A 22103-nucleotide genomic window follows, 5' to 3' on the forward strand; every position below is an offset into this window, starting at 1 on the left:
TTTGCCAATACCTTCAGTGTACCTTGGACTTCTTCCTTCAGTACTATTGGCTATTGATCATATGCTACCTCTTGAAACAGTTGAAGATCAACCATTTCTTTTTGGTACAGTTGAACAACTGAAAAACAGCATAACTTATTGATCAGAGGTCGAATACACTGAAAATAGCTTGGATTGAAAATGTAATAGTGAATTTAAATGCCTGCTGTCTGAGAAGATTTAAAGGCTTTTTGGACTGCAAACCTATCAGCTGCTCCTCGGAAACCTTATACAGGGTCGCTATGAGTCAGAATCGACTCAAGGGCACTGTTCAACCTTTCAGATGGAGGTCAGAGCAGAGAATGTTGCCAGGAAAAGGCAGTCGGGAACATCCAAGGAGAAGAAATATCAACCGTTATTTTTATGGTAGAAGGAAAATGTGTTGTTAAGTGCCATCAGGTCGATTCTGACTCACTGTGATCCTGTATAGGGTTTCCAAGGAGCAGCTGGTTCTGTTTGAACCATGTGCCTTGTAATTAGCAGTCCAGTGCTTTTCCTACAGCACCATACCAGGACACTAGGAAATTTAAAAGAAGCAATTGGCTGAATCCATGCTACCAAGTAATTAAGTACCGGGATGAGTGCAACTTAGTGAGAGCTGAATTCATTCAGCAGACAAGAAAGGAACGTGACGTGCTCATGAAGGGGGGGACCTTGCATTTTTACTCGTGAAATTGACCGGTGGCCTTAACCGCTCTCTGTGAGTCAAGGTTTTGCTGATCTGCTCTGAGCATGCAGTGCCTGCTTCTTCATCACATTTCCTTGGTGGTCATGACTGCATTGTAGTGAACTCTCTCCTCTTTGGAAGTGTGCCATTAGATCTTGTCAGTAGCCCCCAGTCTCCTGCTGGCTTCATGAGTCAGAGTAACCTTGTTTTTGTGAGGCTTCAAATTCTGAATCTGACCCTAATCACATGGGGATTTGATAAACTTGCAAATAAGTCTATTCCCAAATCCATCACCCTTATTGACAAATTTAACAGTATCATGTGGGTGGAGAGTCGTTTATTTGGGGGTGGGGAGGGACTTGTTCACCACATCGTCTCAGCCTTGTGACACTCTGGAGCAAATTATCTTACTGCATCACCCAGAAGAAGGTAAATAGGGTTTGGGGTTTGTTTGCACCCTTGTCCGTCAGTTTTTATGGTGGCTGTTATAGATGGTGGCGCAGAGGTTAAGCGGATGGCTGCTAACCAAAAGGTTGGCAGTTCGAATCTAGCAACTGCTCCATGGGAGAACGATATGATCATCATCTTCCATAAAGATTTAGTCTCGGAAACTATGAAGTGGTTCTGCTTCATCTGACAGGACGATGGGTTGGGTTGGGTTCGGTTGTAGATGGGAGGTGCAGGCTGTGGGGACACAGTGTCAGGTGCACTTGTAGAAGGCCTGTGTCCAGCCAAAAGGTGGAGTTTGAACCCCGGAGGCTAGAGGAAGGCCCCTGGGACTTGAGCTCGCTATCTTACCTACTGAGCCCATTACTGGAAGACTCCTCTGATGGGTTACTGGTACCTATCCAGAGAGTCTGTAGAACTGTGGTGGACTGAGTTTATGTGATGCAGATTCGCCCGGGCCTCATCTGCCTCAGTCTCCAGCAGGTCCCCTTTTCCTGCCTTCCACAAGGTGACCCTCAGGGCCTTATTAGATGTCCCCAACTGTTTGGTGAGCTCTGAGAGTCTCGTAGGTGGGAAAGCTTGGGCTGTGGAGACTGTAGCCAGCGTCACTTAGTGTGATTGGATGGTAATGTGCTTACAGGCAAAAACCAAGCAAGTGAGTTTTCATGTGTTGAATGTTGAGAACTCTGGACAATTCAGACATTTCAGAAATTTGGAAAATGATGTTCGGGCTGGGATTTAGGTACAGAGGACACATTAATGTGTTGAGGCGGGATTTGTGTTTTTATTGATTTGCTTGCTGTGGAACATCCTAGATCCTGTAGTCACGCGACTATAAATGCCGTAAGCACAATATGGATGATATTACTACGTTGCAACAAAGCCACCTTATTTCTTTGTGGCATTTTTGAATAGTGGTGTTGGTTGTGTGCTGTCGAGTTGGTGCCAACTCCTAGTGACCCTGTATTGGGTTTCTGAGGTTGTAAATCTTTATGGGAGCAGAAAGCCTTCTCTTTCGCCCATAGAACAAGTCATAGATTCGAACTAGTGACCTTGCAGTGAGTAATTTACTACACTACCAGAGCTTGCTTATTTTTTGAATCGACAGTCACATTTTATCCATGGAAAACTGCAACGCTGTGGTCTGTCTTTATGTATGTGGATGCCTGTCACCCCCGCCCCCAGGCTCAGCACAGATTCCGCTTGTGTTGAGAAAGGCTTTATGGGAACGAACGTTGAGCTTTCCGACTGCGATGTGGAGGCGCTTTTGCCTGGAGGCCCCGGCAGTGTTCAGTGAATGACCTCAACCCTGTTTTTTTCCTTCCTTCTTTGGAGGCTGAGGATGGACAGACAATGAATTGGGTCTCTGTCCTAGCTCGGGCTCAGCTGGGCAGTGACTATGATGCCATTGTGCTCTCTGGGGACGGCTGCCCGGCTCGAATGGCGCTGTGGATCCCAGCCCTCCTGACATCGCCAGTCCCTTTTCTCAGCTCCACCAACCAGCTCATGAAGCCACAAAAACCAGGCCATTTAAGAGAAGACCTCCCAGGGAGGTGGGGGCACAGAAGAGAAAGCAAAACCACATGGCACCTGTAAGCATGGTGGGGGCTTCTTTTAGTCTTTTTACGTTTTTAATGTCAATTGAGTGCAACTTTACAGGGCAGATCATCAGTTTTACATTCAACCAATCATACACCTAATTTCATCATAATGATTATAATCACCTCCGTGTGCCATCAGTTAACAGGATTTCTCTCCATTCACTTAGCTCTTTTTTTTTTTTTTTAAACAGTCAGGTATATATAATAATTTACACCACCAAAGGGCACATTCTGTAAGTCTGCCTCCTGACTGCCAGCTCTCAGTCCCTCTCTTCCCATGAATCTAGAGTCCTCAGCTGCTCCCTCTCTCCATGTCCCATTTCTGCCTCCATCTCTGGTGTCGTTGCTTCTCTGGATAAGGTCTCTCATTCCGCTTGTGCTTTTCTCCCTTGATGGTCCTAGGGTCCTCTGTTTCTGGACTGTAAGATTACTCCCCAGTTTTTGTCGCAAAACTTCTACTGGTGGTGGCTTCTTAAAGGATGACTGTCATATGTCGAATTGATCGAATTGTTGACTTTGCAGAAACTCAGGCATTCTTTTGTCATTCCCTAAGCTGTCTGCGGAAAGGGTAACCAGCTTGAAAAAGTTGGCAGGACCCATTTCTGTCTGTGCTAAGCAATGGTCCAGTGTCTTCACTTAGTCGTGTTGTGGTTGTGGTGCCATCAAGTCGATTCTGACTCACCGAGGCCCCACGTACAACAGAAGGAAACGCTGCAGGCCCTGCCCCAGCCTCACAGTCCTTGCTGTTGGAGCTGATTGGTGCCGCCACTGTGTCATTCCATCCCACTGAAGGCCTTCCTCTTTTTCATGAACTCTCCACTTTACCTAAAGTGTGACCAAAGTATGAAGCACAAAGTCTCACCATCCTCACTTCCAAGGAACATTCTGGCTGCACTTCTTCCAAGACAGTGTCTTTATTCTTCTGGTAGCCCCTGATACATAACGACATAGAGATGATTTTTTTTTTTTTGTCCCAAAATATTAGGAACTGCTTAGCAGTTTGTCTTATTCTAAGCCTAATGATGGATGTATGGGAATCGTGGAGTTCCTCCCGAAGTTTCCAAGTAGAAAATGAGGAACAATTAAGATGTTCTGCCACTTAATTAAGAGTCTCTGCCACGTAATGTGGTAACCAAAACCAGCGGGGAACAAAGGCTGGCCCACAACTTGTTTTGTACTGCTAGTGAAGTAAGAATGCTTTTCACAGCATTAAAGCTTTGTGAGGGGAAAAAAGCCAAGACTCATGAGACTATGTGACAGTCCAGATGTGGCTCACAGGCCTAAAATATCTGGCCCTTTATTGAAAACGTTTGCTGACACACAGAAAAGTAACACTAGAAAGACCCTGCCAGTCATAATGCGGAAGTTCTGTGCATGCTGCTTTCCTGTTAAAATTGTTTTCTCGGCCTTATCTAGATTTTTGAGAGATTCACTCATCCATTTGTCCAAGATTCTCGGAACTCTTTTTAATGGAGTGGTTCTAGGATTGCAGGGACCGTACAAAAATACGAAAAACAGAAAAGGATCTGATAGGTGAAGGGAACCGAAGAAAGCCAAGGGGGAGGGTGGGATAGTTGACATCCAGCCTCAGGCCTCAGCAACCAGCAAAGCCTAGAGAGCTAACTGTATTCCAGCAGGAAGAGAAATTCAGCTTTTCTTCCTGGCCGGGCTGGTCAAAGAGCTTCACACCTTAGTGTAGTAGTTCACGTGTTTGAGAGATGCCAGGCTATCTGATCTGAGGCTGAATAATATAGTTTTGCTCCGGTCAGCCCCCGCTCGTCTTCCTGGCTTCCTTCTTATGCTAATGGGTGCTCAGGGTGTGCCTGCATGTCCTCTGAAACAATCCTTCTATGAAATTAGTTGTGGTCTCAAAGACATCTGGAGTGCCTGGCTGCTATGATCTGTTCCGCACTGGACTGCTAACCAGTAAGTTGGGTGGTTCTAGTCTACCCAGAGGTGCCTCAGAAGAAAAGCCTGGTGATCTATTGCCCTAAATTAGCCATTGACAACCCTATGGAGCACACTTCTACTTTGATAACACGTGGGTCTTAATGAGTCGGAGTCAAGCCCACAGCAATGGGAAGTGGGGGCCAAAGGTGTATGTCACTTCTGGAGTTAACAAGCCTCCTGCCCCACCTCAGATCACACAAACGCAAATCAAATCCACTGCTTTTGCTGACTCATAGCAACTCTCTAGGGTGGAATGGGGTTTCCTACAAACTGACTGGTGGGTTCCAGCCTCTAACCTTTTGGTTAGCAGCTGAGTGCTTTCACCTGCATAAATCACAACTATGGCCATTTGGGCAACGTGGCCATTTCCTCCCAGGGGCCTAAACTTCCACCTCACCATAGTCGAACCCTAATACCCATCCCCCTTCAGAGCCTGGCTGGGCCCCCAGTTCCAAAGAGCAGCGGGCTCCCATAAGACTGGATATGATGTCATTGAGGTTCAGGGCCACCCAGCTCAGTGTTATGGATAGCCCCGAGGATCCGGTCTCAGCATGTAGAAGTCAGAATTCAAAAATCTCCATTTCCAGAAGGCCGCAGTTGTTTCAGGGGCTTGTTTAATCATATTCTTGTGCTCTTTGTCCATCTATAAAGCAGATCTGATGGAGACGCACATAGAGGTCACTGTAATGTCTTTATGTGCTGCAGGCTGTCAGAAAGCAATTCCGAGTGCAGTAGTAGCAACAGGGACTGGAGACAGTGAATTAGCCGTTCATAGACTGTGTCTCCAGGGTGGCACTGGAATGTGTACTGCTTTCTGCCACTGCTGCATTTGTCTTAATTTGACTCCAGGAGTGGTAAGCCTCTTCACTGGATGGTCTGCTGTATACCTTTCACTAGCCTGAGAGCTCTGGCGGTACTGTGGTTAAGCACTCAGCAACCAACCGCAAGGTGGGCAGGTTGAACCCACCAGCCGCTCCATGGGGGCAAGCTGTGACAGTCTGCTTCGGTAATGATTCGTAGCCTCAGAACCTTTAGGGGCAGCTCTCCTCTGACCTACAGGGGCTTGGAGTCGGCAGAGACTGGACGGCAGTGGGTTTGCTTGTGGGCCACTTGCCTAGTGAAGACAGCAGCTCTCTAGATTTTCAGGGAATCGCTTAGTTTTCAACCTTTGCCTTACAGTGTCAAAATAACGTGAACTGAATTCATTACATTTGTTTATTCTTTTGCAGTCTGTGTTCAAAGAGAGAGAGACTCTGTGTATGTGTGTGAGAGAGAGACTGTGTGTGTGTATTCCTGAATTGACAACAGGAAGCAGGAAGTGTGGGCAATGTTTTAAAAAAATTTACAAAAAGTTGTATCAGCCCTCTGAGAAACACCCTGCTTGAAAGCACATGAGTGGTTCTCTTTAGGCAATATGGTCAAAGATGGTTGTTGTTGTTGTTGTTAGGTGTCTTTGAGTTGGTTCTGACTCCTAATGATCCTGCATAAGGTTTCCAAGGAGCAGCTGGTGAATTTGAACCCCCAAAGATAGAAGTGGTCCGTTTAACAACTTGATTTGTAACATTGTAACATTGCCCATGTGATAGCTATTACAAAATAACTCCAGTTAATTTCTTAGGCTGGAAGCTTATTGTGTGTGGAGTTCTTACACAGGTGGCTATGAGTCAGACTCAGCTGCAATTAATACCACTTGCCCCCACCCCACCCCACCCATAATTAAGCGAAGTTGGAAAATGAAGACTCCTGCTAGAACTGATTTCCAAAGTTTCAAACCCAAGTCAGCTGTTTGCCCGTGTCTCTTAGCACTCGTGGTTCCCTCTCTCACATCCTTTATCTGACACTCATTTTAGGATCTTTGTTTTTATTCTTATTTTTAAATTGTTTTTTTGTGTGTGTGTGTTTTTTTAGGTGCATGCTGGTATAAGCTTTGGGTTTACTAACTGAACCAGTGGACAGAAAAAAAGTAAGTCCGAATAGATCGTAATAGCGTGCAGATTAAGTTTTTGCTTTGGCTACTTCAAATAAATCAATACGTAAATTACAGAAGCAGGTGAGTGAGAACCAAGGTACCTTCTCTGGGCAGAGAGCAGTCTCGGCACCAGTTGGTGCCGCTGCTCAGTGCAATATCTTCGGGGACCAGTTTTCTCCTGCAGGGGGGTGTGGTGTCAGGGTGAGAGAGGCTCTTTGCAATCAAAATCCAAACCCTGAAGAAACTCACTTTGAATGAAAGAAAGCTCAAGGCACAACCAGGCAGCAGAGACCATCCCAAACCTCAGGTGAAATGCAACAGAGGTTTCTGATGAGTTGGAAAAATGAATTCTCAAGTGCTGGAAAGTCCCAGGTTGATTTAAATAGTCATTAGCATGAGGTAAGGGTTGTTATTGTTGGTAAGTGCCGTTGAGTCGGTTCTGACCCATAACGACCCTGTGTAGGGTTTCCAAGGAGCAGCTGATGAGCTTGAACTACCAACCTTGCAGTTCAAGCAGCTTTGCAGTCTGACACATTAACCCACAGTGCCTCAAAGGGTTAGAAAGTGAATTAATAGCTGCGAATGTTTCATTTATGTTATTTTTGATAAACCCGTTGTTGTCAGCTATCAACATGTGGGCCGCCGACTCGTGGTGACCCCATGCCCCATGGAATAAGCGGTTGCAGGTTGTGAATCGGCCCATTGTAATCCATAGGGTTTTCATTAGCTGGTTTTCAGAAGTCAGTCATCTGACCTTTCTTCCCAGGCTGTCTTAGTCTGGAAGCGCCACAGAAACCTGTTCAGCTTCATGGCCACTGACAGACAGGTGGTGGCTGCGTGCCAGGTATGGTGGCTGGGAATTAAACCGGGGTCTCCCGCATAAAAAGGCGCTCTGGTCGTGTAGTGGTTACGAGTTGGGCGGCCAACCTCAAGGACAGCAGTTGGAAACTACCAGCGGTTCCGTGGGAGAAAGATGAGGCTTTCTGCTCCTGTAAAGATTTACAGCCTCGGAAACCCAGTGTAGGGTTACTACGAGTCGGAACTGACTCCACAGTACTTAACAATAACAACTCCCACATGAAAGGCTAGAATTCTACCACTGAGCCACCACTGCTCCCTTGTGTAGACATGTTGGGGGAAGTGCTGTAGAGTTGATTCCTCATTGTAACCTCCCTGGATAGAATTTCCGAGGAGCAGCTGGTGAGCTTGAACCACTGACCTTATGGCTAACAATCCCTAGCTGATCCTACAGCCCCACACCAGTATCCATTTTACATATTGTTGTTGTTGTTATCAAGCGCCGTCAAGTTGGTTCCAATTCATAGAGACCCTGTATGGGGTTTCTGAGGAGCAGCCGGTGGGTTTGAACTGCCGACCTTGTGGTTCACAGTCTAGTGCTGATGCTACCGCGCCACTAAATATCAATATGATTCTTTTTGTAGACTTTCCTTTCAATATGTTGTTGTTGTTATGTGCCATGGAGTCGGTTCCGACTCATAGCGACCCTGTACAGGGTTTCGGAGGCTGTAAATCTTTACGGGAGCAGAAAGCATCATCTTTCTCCCATGTAACAGCTAGTAGTTTCGAACTGCTGACCATGAGATTAGCAGCCCGATTCGTAACCACTACGCTACCAGAGCTCCTTTCCATATGGAAGCCAGTAATTGAATGGCAAACCATGCAGTGTCCTGTGACCTATTTCAGCATGCCAAAGCGGACTCCTCCTTTACAAACCACAAGGTCTTGACCCAAGTGCCAGGGCTGTGTAGGTGTTAAGAACAGGCATGATGTTGAGGATTTTGAAAACCATGAAACAGCCTTGACTGTCACACACTTGTACTGATCACATGTTGCCACTGTGGTGGTTCTGCTCTAGATTCAGGTGCCTGTTGAAACGTTCACCATTAGAGATGGCAGCAAAGGTAAGTTTGTTTTTATTTGGTTATTGAACTTTATAAGAAAAGGTAAATTAGTGTGTTTAAGTATTCTCATTCCACGACAGAGAAGATGGAAGAAATGCATCAGAGAGCGACAAGTCAAAGTTCTGTTGGATGCGTTAGTGCACATCTTTTGTCCCGGGCACTGAGGAGTGGCTTACTCCGGGGATGGGGAAGAGAGGGGCTAGCGTCCTTCTTGGCCATCCATCCGTGTGGCTCCTGGCAGCTGTCTCTAGCTCAGAAAGAATCATTTCATTACCATGGGGTGAGATGGTTAAGGTGCCAAACTTTGAGCCCTTATCGCTCTCTGAATTGTAGCAAAAGAGTCTTAGCCTCGGTCTGTACTTTATAATGTGCGGTAATGGTAAGCTGATTGCCCCGTGTCTGTGTGGCTCGTGTGCATGTATTTATACAGCAAGTGTGTTTCCACGTGGTGTCTGCTCGGGACACACTCCTTTGGTGGCGCAGCAGCATCCTTTCAGTACGTGCCCGCTGGTTAGTTGAGGAAACAGTTGATGATTTCTCTTGAGGATGCACTGCTCGGCATCTACTCTCCACTCACTTCATTTCATAGGCATCATCTTCAAAAGACGCTGATGCTTGGTATTCCCATCCGGCCTATGCAAGATACTGGCAGCATTATCATCAGGCAATGGCTTGGATGCGAAGCCACCATGAGGCCTACAGGAAGGCCATGGAATCCTATGTGAATTCTCTGTGGTATCTCCCCACTGCGGTTCACCCCTATAGCGGTTATGGTAACCAGGGTGAGTACCCTCAGTCCTTTTACAACCATCCCTCAGCGCCCCAGGATGCCCACAGCACACAGCCGCATTCTAGAGGATCTGGGCAGCCTTCACCTGCCAGCCTTTGGGGTCAGTTCTCCACCAGAGAAGAAGAGCCAGCTTTGTTATCGTCAGAGGAGGAGACAGAGAGTGAGTCCGATGGGGGAATCGAATGCGACTTGAGCAACATGGAGATCACTGAGGAGCTGCGCCAATACTTTGCGGAGACTGAGAGGCACAGAGAGGAACGACGTAAGTCCAGGCTTCTCCTGCTTCCTGTCCTTGCCTGCCTTGTGTGCTTTTCCTTCCCTAATACATCAACTCATAACTCCTCATTTGGATACAGATACCACTCCTCAAATAAGTTAGCCTCCAGAGTTTTTGTAGTAGAATGGAGCTTATCAAGTAGTAGCCGTGCTGTTCATTGACTGTCAGACACTCCACCAGGTGTGTGTGTGTGTGTGTGTGTGTGTGTATGATCTCTAATCTAAACAATAGTCCCTTGAGGTATTAAGCTCATTTTAAAGATGAAAACATGGAGCTTTCTGAAAACTTGTTGCAGCGTACATGACATCATTCATTGTTAAGACTTGCACCAAAGTCGTCCTGGCTCGGGCTCCTGCCTGATGCTGGGATTGTTTGTCCCGACAGTTACTGGTACCTCAAGTCAGACTGGTACCACTTGATCAGTACACTGCTCAGGGATGCCCCGTGCTACAGAACAAGAGCACGCTGAAGCGCCACAGAAAAAAGCAATGGGCAGCCTGCACTTCTCCGGCCCTGCTGGGCCCCGTATTGAGGCCACCTGGCCCTGCCCTGGGCTTACGGAAGTGTGCTTATGCTCTTCTAGCTTCCGTCAGAAAGCAGGGGGGTTCTTTTTATAATTTCTTCCTAACTTGCTGCAAAGAACTAGAACAGGACACAAATGGTTTTCGCCTTGCGCTAACCAATTTTTCTTACGGAGGTCTAATTGTATGACATTTTGCCCAGAATTTTCCAATAAAACAAAAACATGGAAGTCTGGAAATGGGAAGTTTCCTAACGGTGGACTAGTATTTACTGGTCCCCATGGGGTCCCAAAACTGAGCAGTAGGGGATATAAGGTATGTCTAATTGTATTTCTGTCTGATTTCTTCCTGAAGACTTCTGGGGGGGTTTTTTGTTGGCTTTTTACTACTCTTTTTTGATTAAAGTGTTGTTTTCTTTGATGCATATTAGAAAGTATATTCAAACATTTTTTTGTTTTGTTTTTAGCCAAAAGTCCAAGAAGTGATGAGTTTATTCTCTTTGTTGTTGTTGTTTACTTTTTGTTGTGAGGTTTGCAGAGGAACTCATCAGTTTTCCATTCATACATACTTTGTTTCATCTCATTGATCACAATCCTTGTCGTGTAGCTTCCCTCATCCCACTCACTCCCAGTGTTTCCTGTTGCCATGCCTCCTCCTTTCCTAGCCCTTCTGAACTTTGTCTTTGCACCAGTGCTGCCGTCTGGGTCCCAAATGGTTGACTGTTCAAAGGTGTTCATACCTCCCTACCATTGACACGCCCCTTATAGACCTATCGAGTGTTTGGCTGAAAATCATGTCATGGGGGAGAGTTCAGTTCCAGACCTGAAGGGTGACTTACTGCCTAACAAGTGTTTTGAAGAGTTTTCTCTGTTGCACGTAGACTACATTTCTTTCCTTGAGTTCCAGAAATAAATCTTAAATTAAGTCTTGCTTTTTTTTTTTCTTTTTCCAAGATACATACAAAATACCGGTTTGTGTAATCTAAGGAATGAGAGTAGGCACTAGAGCGTGTCCACATTGGGTTGTAGTACTGTTTGTTACAGCTTTAGACAAAGAAAAAGGATCAAGACAGGGCTTGTTTCTGTCAGCCTTACCAGAAGTTAAAACAACATCATTTTCTCGCCGAAGATTAAAGCCTGTGCTCACAGGTAGAATTACGCTTATGATCACAGATGGAAGCAAGCCCAGTCATCTATACAGCCATTTTGCATTATCTTCTGATTTAAAATACAAGGGGGCTTCAAAATGTTCGTGGGGAAAAAAATGAACTGAAAGATAATGACATTTTTCCATGAATTTTTGGAAGCCCCATCATAAGCCTGTTTGTTGTTCAATGAAAGGGACAAAAGAAAGAATAGATGTGAATGAAACGAAAACAGAGTAATGAAATGTGCCCTTCTCCCGCGGTCCATTGGCAAACACAGTCCACAAAGCCCAGGTTCTACCCCCTGCTTGGCTGAGAAGTGACTGGAGTCTTCACACCGCAGAAGAACTAAGTGCCTGGCTGCCACTCCCAACTGCTCCGCAAGACATCACATTACAAGGTCCTGGATACAGTGGGAGGCAATATGAAACAAAACTCAAAACCTTAAAAGAGACCAGGCTTACTGTTCAGATAGAGAGCGGTGGAACTCCAAGACTATGACCCTTGGTCACCCTTCAAGTCTGGAATTGAACTCCTCCCTGTGGGGTAAGGGAGCGACAACATTAGTGAGGCACACACACACCACTGAATGGGCAACCATTCCAGATCAAAAGGGGCAGCATTTACCTAAGGACACCATTCAGAAAGGCAGGGAATGGAGGAGGAGTGGACACAAGAACCCCAGGGAGGAAGCGGGACAGCTGTTGTTGCATGGACGGGGTTGCAATCATTGAGATGAAACAAAGTGTGTAATTTGTGGAATGTAAAAGTGATGGCCTGCTCTGTAAACCTTCATTCAATGCACAGAAAAAGCTTAAATAAATGTGTCCTTCTACCCAAGGGGGGAAAATGTAAGTGGTGGAGAAGCAGTTAAGGTCCCGAACTCTTCACCACTGGTACGTATAATTCTACACAGTTAAATGCACTCACAGAGGTGGCCCGCTAACATGTGCCAGGCGCTTAGTATCTTATTTCAGATGAATAAATGAATGTTGAGGCTTACAGAGTTCGTTGCAGTCGTATCCCATAAAGTTCTAAACTTTCTGTGATTCTGCAGGAATCTCTCGAAGTGACTTAGACTTGGGATGGTTTATGAACTTTAGAATTTGTTGGACACTATTCCAGATCTGCTTTTTTGTTGTTTCACGGCTCCAAATTGAACTGATATCATCGCTCTGAGTGAATTTTCTTTGTTCTCAAATGCATTCTGTGACTGGGGCTATCAAGTACATTAATTGTACAGATCTTGTCATTTCTGTGAACAAAATGCCTTATATGTTTGTTTTACCAGCCAGACAAGTAATTTTCTTAAAATCCTTCCAACCTCTGTTTTTAACCTTAGCTTTCAGCATTAATCCTATGTGCTATTAGCATTATATATTGACAGCTGGCAGAACTGCTAAAATTACAAGATTTGAGCTGATCCCCACCACTCATTAGCTGTGGCTTCTTAGCCTCCCCTGGGCCACCTGCCTTCCCATTCTGGGCCTCAGTCTCCTCTTCGGGGAAATAGAGATCATCATGAATGGGCCATAGGAAACATATATAGAGCAGTGGTCAGGAAGTGGTCGTTTTCCCAGTGAGTTGCTAATAGTCCATCCTGGCAGGTGGGGTGCTAATCTGAAATTGGGTTTCCTCTGACCCTGTGGGCTTTGATGCATGCTGGATCACAGGTCTCACATTTTGAGTAATGATGTTCGGTTGTCGGCAGCACTTTTGAAACTCCTCAATTGATTTAGAACCTTCAAAATTGAAAGACATGGTTTTGGTGGTGTCTGGCACATTTAGCCCTTAACACAGATGGTTAAGTGCATAAGGTCATTCTGCTGTGCATAAGGTCTCCATGAGTCGGTACCGACTCGATGGCACCTAACAACAACAACAGTTGGTTTGCAATAGTTGTTAACACCGTTTTTAGCTGTTACAAAGGCGTTCTTAATAGAGTTTAAAAAGAGACAATGAACCCACTTCCGTATTGCTAGTAACACACTTATCAACACATCAGTTTCTGCTTCTTTGTGCTTTTACAATGCACGGTTCTAGCCCACTTCTGACCTCTTTGTCTCAGAGAGCTGTGTCTCTAAAAGCAGAGGTCTTTCTGCCGTGCTTTTGCCCCTTGTGGCTTCATCCCGCTGGTGGCAGACACTGGAGAAGACAGGCAGGGGGGTCGACTTGACCTGACCTGCTCTTCCTGCCCCTGCAAGCAGTAACTGGAGGCTGGAATTCACATGGAAGCGAGGCAAAGGCACTTTCCAAGGCTTCACCTCTGCAGCCCCGTGTGCACACACAGAGGCTTCTGTGACACCCACATCCGGGACAGACTTGCTGCAGAGACAAGGTCCTGAGGTTCACCTGAGGCAGGTGAACACTGGGCTCAGCTGCTCTGTTCGAACCACTAAAAGCAACTAGTTCATTATGTGTACATTCAGTATTGAACAGGAAACTTTCGGTTCAGTATTGTTCCCATCCACAGGAACATATTATGTTAGACAAGCCTTCATCATCTGGATCTTGTTTAATAGTTTCTCAGGATCAAATCCTTCAGATAGGACAGGATGTTTTTGTTTGGGAAGACCTTCCTGGCAGTTTCTGATAGGAAACACCAAACATTTTAGGACAAAGTCAGAACCAACCCTTTTTGTACAGTGGGAACCTACATGCTTTTGATGATGTTCTATGCCATCATTTCCCGCTAAGATACTCCCTCCAGCAGTAACATGAGTCAGAGGAAAGTCGGCAGGTGGGACGTTTTGCAGGTCAGCTGTTGCCACTTATTTCTGAAGGCAAACTCTGTCTTGTTAGGTTATGAAAAGTAGATTTCTTTGGAGGGAGTAATATAGTTACAAAACTTCCAAAAGAAGAGGAAATCAGCAGATTTCAAGAAAAAAAAAAAAAAACCTAACCCTAAAAACGAGACTAATCCTTACTCCTAGTCCTAGCCCAACTCTTCCCCTAGTCCTGATCATAACCAGAGCACTAACCAACCCTAACCTTCACTCCTTACTCCTACCTAACCCTGTCCACCCCTGCTGCCAAAAAAGAAGCCCTATGGAGTACAGTTAAAAAAATAAAACGTATAGTTTTTTATTCCAGAATAGCCAGCAGTAGGAACTGCAAGGCTGTGGTCCTGATACTTGGAGAAAAGATGAGCAAAGGTCATCACTCACTCACACAAACGCACACGCGGAACAAAAATGTGCACCCTGCTATGTGGGTTAGATCCTCGGTAGTCCAAATGAGTTCCCATGATTTTTGTTTCCTCTATGGACTATAACTCAACACTGGTAATACATTATGTAGATGTATAGATTAAGGCAAAGACTTACTAAGATTGTATGTCCTTAGCCAACATAGGATTCAGTCAAGTTTCTCCTTAATAGTATAATACTGGGGTTTTTTTGTTTTGATTTAACCCTATCTGCATAGTAACCCTCTTTTAAAGCTGGAATCTAAATTGATATTGTTGATTTGTATTAAAACAAATTGCTTTGGCCAAACACCCTGCAAGGTAAAAAGTGCCTGGGAACATTAAGCCCTAAAGTTATTTTTCAATGAAAACAACCAAACTCCCAGTTACAAGGCAGGAGTTCAGTTGTGCCTGGTGTGTGGTACTTGGACTTCTGTGCCTTAGTAAGAGGAGTCTCCCGCTGCGACTGAGCCCAAGCCTTGTTTTGACAGGAAGAAAAACTGCCCATGACTAAGAACCCTTTCTTTGATTGGGAGGAAGGAAGCAATAAATAGAAAGCAGAATGAGGGGATGCCTTCAAGCAAGCGCATTCTATTCCCAGGCTTGTGTGATCCCCTAAGTCAGCATGAGGTCAAGTACTTTCAGACATTAGCTGTTACCATGAGGCACTGCCAATCTGAGGATATTTGGTTTTAAACTGATTGGTTTATAACATATATTGTTAGGTACCGTCGCGTTGGTTCTGACTCAAAGCCCCACAGAACAAAACACTTCCCGGTCCTGCACTGGCCTCACAATTGTTGTATTTGAACCCGTTGTTGCAGTCACTGTGTTAATCCATCTAGTTGGGGGTCTTCCTCTTTTTCTCTGACCCTACACTGTCCCACGCATGATATCTTTCTCCAGAGACTGGTCCCTCCTGGTAACATGTCTGAAGTATGAGAGACCAAGTTTTGCCACCCTGGCTTCTAAGCAGCATTTGGTTCTACCTCTTCTAACATAGGTTAGGTCATTCTTCTGGCGGTCTTTGGTGTATTTTATATCTGTGAGATGATTTTTATCAGGAGGATAGTTGTTGTTACATGCCATCGAGTCTGTTCTGACCCATGGTGGTGGTGGCTGTGTGTCGTGGAGTTGGTTCCAACTCATAGCGACCCCTGTACAGGGTTTCCAAGGCTGTAAATCTTTACGGGAGCAGAACGCCTCATCTTCCTCCCGTGGAACAGCTGGTAGTTTCGAACTGCTGACCTTGCAATTTGCAGCCCGGTTCGTAACCACTTCGCTACCAGACCCATAGCGACCCTGAATAGGGCTTCCTAGGGGTGGCTGGTGAGTTTGAACTGCCAACCTTGAGATTCATACCACCGTTGCAGTCCAGTGTATTAACGCACAGTGCCACCCCAGGTCTCCATATGGGAGCATAGCCGATGGGAAACATCACGATAAAGATGTGGAATTATAAGGGGGAAAAAAAGCAGCCTTGCAGAAGGCTGAGGGAGAAGTCACATCCCCTGGTGGTAGGGAACAGGACACACAGCTAAGATTTCAGGTCCAGGAAAGACGCATAATCAGATAGGAAGCTGGACATCTGTTATGTCAGGAAATCTGTTGGTGATGCTAATGATAGTGTGGAGCAGATGGAAGACACAGAGGGCAGAAGGCTGGGGGACCCCCACTGCCCCACAGGTGTTCTGGCTTCTATCTTCTGAGCAGAAGGAAAAATGTGAGAGGACCGTGCAGGATTGGAACAGTGTGAGTTGGTTCATAGGTGACAGAGGGACTCTTGTCCCTCACTAATCAACAGCACCTAACAATAGCAGAGAGGTCCTCGAGGCAGAAACACTTTGGTCACATTCCATCTATACGCTGTGACCCGTCTGCCCAGTCTCCTCAAAATTGCTCTTCGTACCGCTTGTGGAGGCGATATGTGTGAAGTGCCTGCACGTTCTCTTCATGACTCTATCAAGAGACCTGACCAGTGTCACTGGCCATCCCCGAGTCCAGCGTCCTGAGTCACCTTTCACTTCTTCTTCCTTCTGAAAGCATCAAACTACACTTTCCTTCACAACTTTAAAAACCAAAAAATAATAAACATCAAAGGCGAGTGCTTGACACCTCACAGGAAGGAAGCAGGTGACAAAGCATGAGACTTCCCCAGGGAAAAGCTGGTCCCAGGCTTCAGGAGATAGGGGCCCTAAGAAGCAGGCACAGCCCTCTTCATTGTTTGTTTTATTTTCCAAGAAGTTAGCTTGAATGTCAGAAAAATGTCTAGAAATCGCCATTTTCATTAGCTAATTAGGACCAAGTTCATCCATCCCCAACTACTTCAACAGGATGTAAGTTGGGTGACATAGAATTTAAACCCAGGGAAACTGAAGAATTTATGTTTCAGACAGGACAGAAAGATCGAGAACGTTGGGAGGAAAAATACTGGTTGGCATCCCACTCATCCACATGTTGTCCAGTCGGTTCCAACACATAGTGACCCTGTATAGGATTTCCCAGGAACGGCTGGTGAGTCTGAACAGGCAACCTTGCGGTTCAAACCGACCTTATAGTCCAGTGCTTATCCTGCAGTACCACACTAGGACTCATCCGCATAGCAGGCATTTATTTTGGTTTAGTTTTATATTTCATGCTTATGTTGTTGTTGTTGTCAGGTGCCGGACAACAACAGGAGTCGGAACCGACTCATAGCGACCCCATGCACAGCAGAACGAAACAATGTTTGATCCTGGGCCAACCTCACTACCGCTGCCACACTTGAGTCCATCAATGATGCCACCTAGCTGATCCATCTCTTTGGGGGTCTTCCTCTTTTTCTCTGACCCTCCACCCTACCCAGCATGACATCCTTCTCCAACGATTGTTTCCTCCGGACAATATGTCCAAAGTAGGAGAGACAAAGCTTAGCCATCCTGGCCTCCAAGGAGCACTCTGGCTGCACTTCTTCCAAAACAGATCTATTGGTTCTTTTGGCAATCCATGGCACTTTCAGTATTCTCCTCCAACACCACAACTCATGCTTATATAAGTGACTATATATTTGCTTCTCCATAGATAAGGAAATGGTACCCTTTCATTTATTTTATTTGACAGTCATTCCATTCATCTGTGTGTTACTTTGTTACGTAAAAACAAACCACAAATGTTCGAAAGCAGAAAAGGGCCACATACATGATCCCGCCAAACCCCCTCCTGTTTACAGATTTTTTTTTTTCACTAGCAGTGTGTACATTAAAAAAAAAAAAATTAAGCTTTTATTATGAATTCTCTAATAGTTTACATTATAGAAAATCGGTTTTGCACTCAACCCATCGTATTTTGTTTCATTTGCAATGATTACTATCCCCTCCATGCACCATCGGTTAACATTATTTGCCTCTATTTTTTCACGTACGCAAAAGCGCTCAGGAATATATAATCGCTTAAACAACCAAAGGGTACATTCTGCAAGCCTACCTCCTGGCCACCAGCACACAGCCTTCCTCTTTTCATGAGTTTAGAGTCCTCAGATGCTCTATCTCCATGTCTTCGTCTCTGCCTCCATCTCTGGTGTCGTTCTTCTCTGGTTGGGGTCCCACATTCCACTCTTGCTCTTCCCTCTTGATGGTCCTAGGGTCCTTTTTCCTGGATTGCAAAACTAACTACTAACTTCTTTGTTACACAACTTCTACCTTTACAGTTGTGATAGTTGCAATTTGTTATGATAACAATTACTTTTGAATCAAAAGAGTCCTATCCCCAGCTCCTTTTACCATACCCATCTAGACAAGATGAAAGTTATTCAGTGGGGATTCTACCATCCCTCCCTTGCTCTGAAACAAAACTCCCTCTTGAAAACTTGGAGGCCAGCCACTCTGTACCTTCATAGTCCCCCTGTTTTAGGTCACCAATATCTAAGTTGTCCATCCCTATCAACCTTGTGTACTGAGGGAATAGGCTTGATCCTTGATGTGAAGACTCCTTCCCTCTCGGTTGGTATTTTGAGCTCCTAAATCCATAAGTAAAGGTCAAGTTCATCAAATTTTAGCGATTTACACTTGCTTCTTGTATCAAATTTCTTTATCTTACTCTGTTTGAGTTCTCATCATCAAGCCATCCAAGCTAGGTCAAACAGGCACTATATGCAAGTTTGGACGTTCTTGCACGCCTCGCCTCCACTCAGTTCATATCAGCAGGACGCTTCACTCTCAGATCTAGCCCCCCATGGCTAGGTCAATGTCCATGGGCTCAGAAGTTCCCAAATCTCCCCAAACTTCAGACCAATTAGCCCTTCCTCTTCTCTCTCATCTCAAGGTCTACAGGAGTCTATGTATCATGGTCAAGCTCAGCCCATGTTTTCATTACTACCTTTCCCCCACTTCTACTCACAAGTAGATCAACGTTGTTATCAGTGATCTTATAAGCCTATTCATGTATTCCCTTTGAGTTTCAGTCATGGAGGGGGTTTGTCCTGAAGAGACTTGAAGGCTCCCAGGTGAACAGCCTGCTGTTCTGTTTTTGATTTTTCCTGCTGGTTGTTCTTTCAAAAAGTATCTTCTGTTCCTCTAGGTGCTCCAGGCTGGTCTACATGTCCTTTCAAGTGGGAATGTCCCACCTCAGAAGGTTCTGGATGGGGCTCAGGATTTCACCTAAGGCCCTATACTCTACATAGGCTCCACAAGAAGCCCACTTGACTGGGCAAGTTCTAGAACTCCTTTTAAGTATTCCCATCAGTTATAGGCTGAAGACGGACTTACAAGATTCCTGTAATCGTATTTCTCGATATTCCTTTCTATCTCATTCAAATGTCTAATTTATAATAGTAGACAAGGGAAACCAATATCCATAAGACAGTCAAGCATCTTAATATTATTTCCCCTCTTTTATCCATTCTGGTAACGTGGTGGTTACGAATCGGGCTGCTAACCTCAAGGTCGGCAGTTCAAAACTGCCAGCCATTTCGCGGGAGAAAGATGAGGCTTTTTGCTCCAGTAGAGACTTAACAGCCTCGGAAACCCTGTGCAGAGTCACTATGAGTCGGAACCAACTCCATGGTACTTAACAACAACAACAAACCCATTCAGATTATGCCTCGATCCCTGTATCACAGAGCCCTGTTGTTTCAAGACTGAGCATGCATCACTATTTACCTCTGCCCCACTTAGCCCATGCAAACCTGTCTGAGTCCTCCCTTACCCTCCTTGTTCTTCCGTCCCCCTCCAACTTGTTTTGTACTGCCCTCCCCTCCCTTGTTTATTGCCCTTCTCATTATTCAAGCTATGATGTGACTCTCCCCAACCTGTGCCTTACTGCCCCTGTCCCCTCCCTCCCACCCCTGGTAACCCACCAAGAATTTTATTTTTTTTTCTTTTAGTATGGGCAACTTTTCTTAACCTTTTACAGTAATGGTCCTTTTGTGAATAGTCAAACATCTTAACATTATTTTGTCTGCTTTCCCCTTTCAGCCTGTGTCTTGATCCCCTATATCCTGTTGTTGTGAAATGCTGTCAAGTCGATTCCGACCCATAGCAACCCTGTATTTCCGAGGAGCAGCTGGTGAGCTTGAATCGCCAACCTTGCAGTTCAAACGACTTTGCAGCCTGGCGCATTAACCCACAGCGCCACCCCAGGACTCCCCCTACCTCTCTTCCATGTAGCCCATGCCGACCTCCCTGAGTCTTTCCACATCTTCACCACTTCTCCACCCTCCTCCCCTTCTTGTGCAGTGCCTTCCCCCTCCTATTATCGCCCTCCCTGTCCCCTGACCTGTGGGTTACTGTCCCCTTCCCCCCCCACCCATTCCTGGTAACCCTCAGAGACCTTTTAGTGTGGAAATCTTTCCTTGAGTTTTTACAATAATGGGAATTAGGCAATATTTGTCCTTTTGTGCCTGACTGATTTCAACTCAGCATTATGTCCTTAGGGTTCATCCATGTTTTGCGGTGGCTTGCAGCTTCATCGTTAGTCTTCATGGTATTCCATTGTGTGTATGTAGATCCATTCTTCCATTGATGGGCACTTAGGCTGTCTCTGTCTTTTGGCTGTTGTGAATAGTGCTGCGATAAACAATGGTGTTTATCTACTAGCGCTCTGACTCGTATTTCTTGTGGATATATACCAAGTAGAGGGATTGCTGGGTCATCAGGTATGTCTGTTTCCGGCTTTCTGAGGAAGCACCATACCATTCTCCAGAGTGGTTGAACAGTGTGTGCATCTTTCGTAACATTTTCAAATTGATCAAACACTTTCCCTGCAACTATCAAGTGATATTTCTAAAGACGAGAATTTGTGACTTTCTGAGAACAAAGTCTTTTTATTGGCCCTTGAAGAAGAGTCCTGGATGGCGCAAACTGAAGGTTGGGGGTGTGAGTCCACTCAGTGGCAATCTACTACCAAAACCCATCCGTTGACAACCCATCAGGACACAGCTCTGTGCTATTGCTCGTGGGATCACCATGAGTGGGAATTGGTTCCATGGCAGCTGGCATGCCCTTGATGAGCTCACAGCTGTGTTTCCTTCCAGGCGCCAGTGAAAAGAGGTACCCTTGTTTCTGCTCATCTTCCCTGCGCCTTCTCTGTTTTTGCTGTTTGTTGGTTGTGGGGAAAGCATGATTTGTATCATTGTTTGCTTCCCTTGCAACCTTCTTCACTCCTTGTTCCCTGAATTTCTCTTGGTAGTAATTGTAGATAAGGAGATGCACATCCTACAACCAATGCCTCACTCTTCAGCAGAGAAACTTTACAGCAATGACATTCATTGGCTAATTGTTACCTTACGTAGCATTGCTTTCCTGGTAGTTCTAAGTTGTTGCTATTTACAGACAAATAAAACTTAGAACACTGGGAATTGCTGGGGTACAGAATACAGAGGGGAGAGTAGATGGGATAAATATTTGTAGTTTTACCAGAATCCATTTAAAGTAGAAGGGTGAAAAGTATAACTTTAGGAATTTAACCAAGGCCAACCTGGGAAGTGCAATGTCAAATCCCTCCCCGCCGTGGAAAAGGCTACCCTAGGAAGATGAAATGTTGGAGGGCTTCGTTTCATTTGCAAAACTTGCCTGTCTTTGCCGCCTTCCCTTTGGCTGCCTGGGTTGATTTGTATTTGGCTCTGGGGAAGAATCAGGGTAGCATCCTAAAGCGATGGGGGAGTTGGTCTGGTCGGGATCAAAGAAAAGCAGTGCCTATCCCAAAGATGTGATCCCCACCTTAGACTAAGCAATGTTAGTTTTACAAAAAAATGGCTCAGAAAGTGCAGCGTGGACCCATGTTGCCTTTTCACCACCACTACAGTGTCATACAGAACAATGTCACTGCCCCCAAAATGCCCTGTACCCTCTCTTCCTCCTACCTGCCCACAGGTTTGTGCCGGGAGCCAACCCCAAAAAACTTATTCCAGGGTTTCCTGAAGGTTGATGCGTGTGTCGGCGGAAAGAATTACACATAGTTGATAAGTCGTGAAGAATTAAAAATCTTCTTATTACATGCTTTATTCTTCTCTCATTCTTTACTGTCCTGCTCATTCTTCACTCCCCTGCTCTCCTGCTCATCTCTTCTTCTGCTTCTTTACTCCCTTCCCCGCTCCTGCTTTCATCTTCTGCTTC

At 45.4% G+C, this 22103-nt stretch overlaps 1 protein-coding gene across 1 annotated transcript in view; it reads left to right on the forward strand.

The window, feature by feature from the left end:
* The first annotated feature begins 2450 nt into the window (after positions 1-2450).
* Positions 2451-22103, forward strand: part of GEMIN8 (gem (nuclear organelle) associated protein 8) — a 21678-nt gene continuing 2025 nt past the window's right edge. The window contains 3 exon segments of the mRNA XM_006878306.1: positions 2451-2582; positions 7440-7517; positions 9185-9647. Coding sequence (XP_006878368.1) covers positions 2451-2582; positions 7440-7517; positions 9185-9647 — 673 coding nt within the window.

Source organism: Chrysochloris asiatica, unplaced genomic scaffold, assembly GCF_000296735.1.
Source record: "Chrysochloris asiatica unplaced genomic scaffold, ChrAsi1.0 scaffold00018, whole genome shotgun sequence".
NCBI classification, from domain to species: domain Eukaryota; kingdom Metazoa; phylum Chordata; class Mammalia; order Afrosoricida; family Chrysochloridae; genus Chrysochloris; species Chrysochloris asiatica.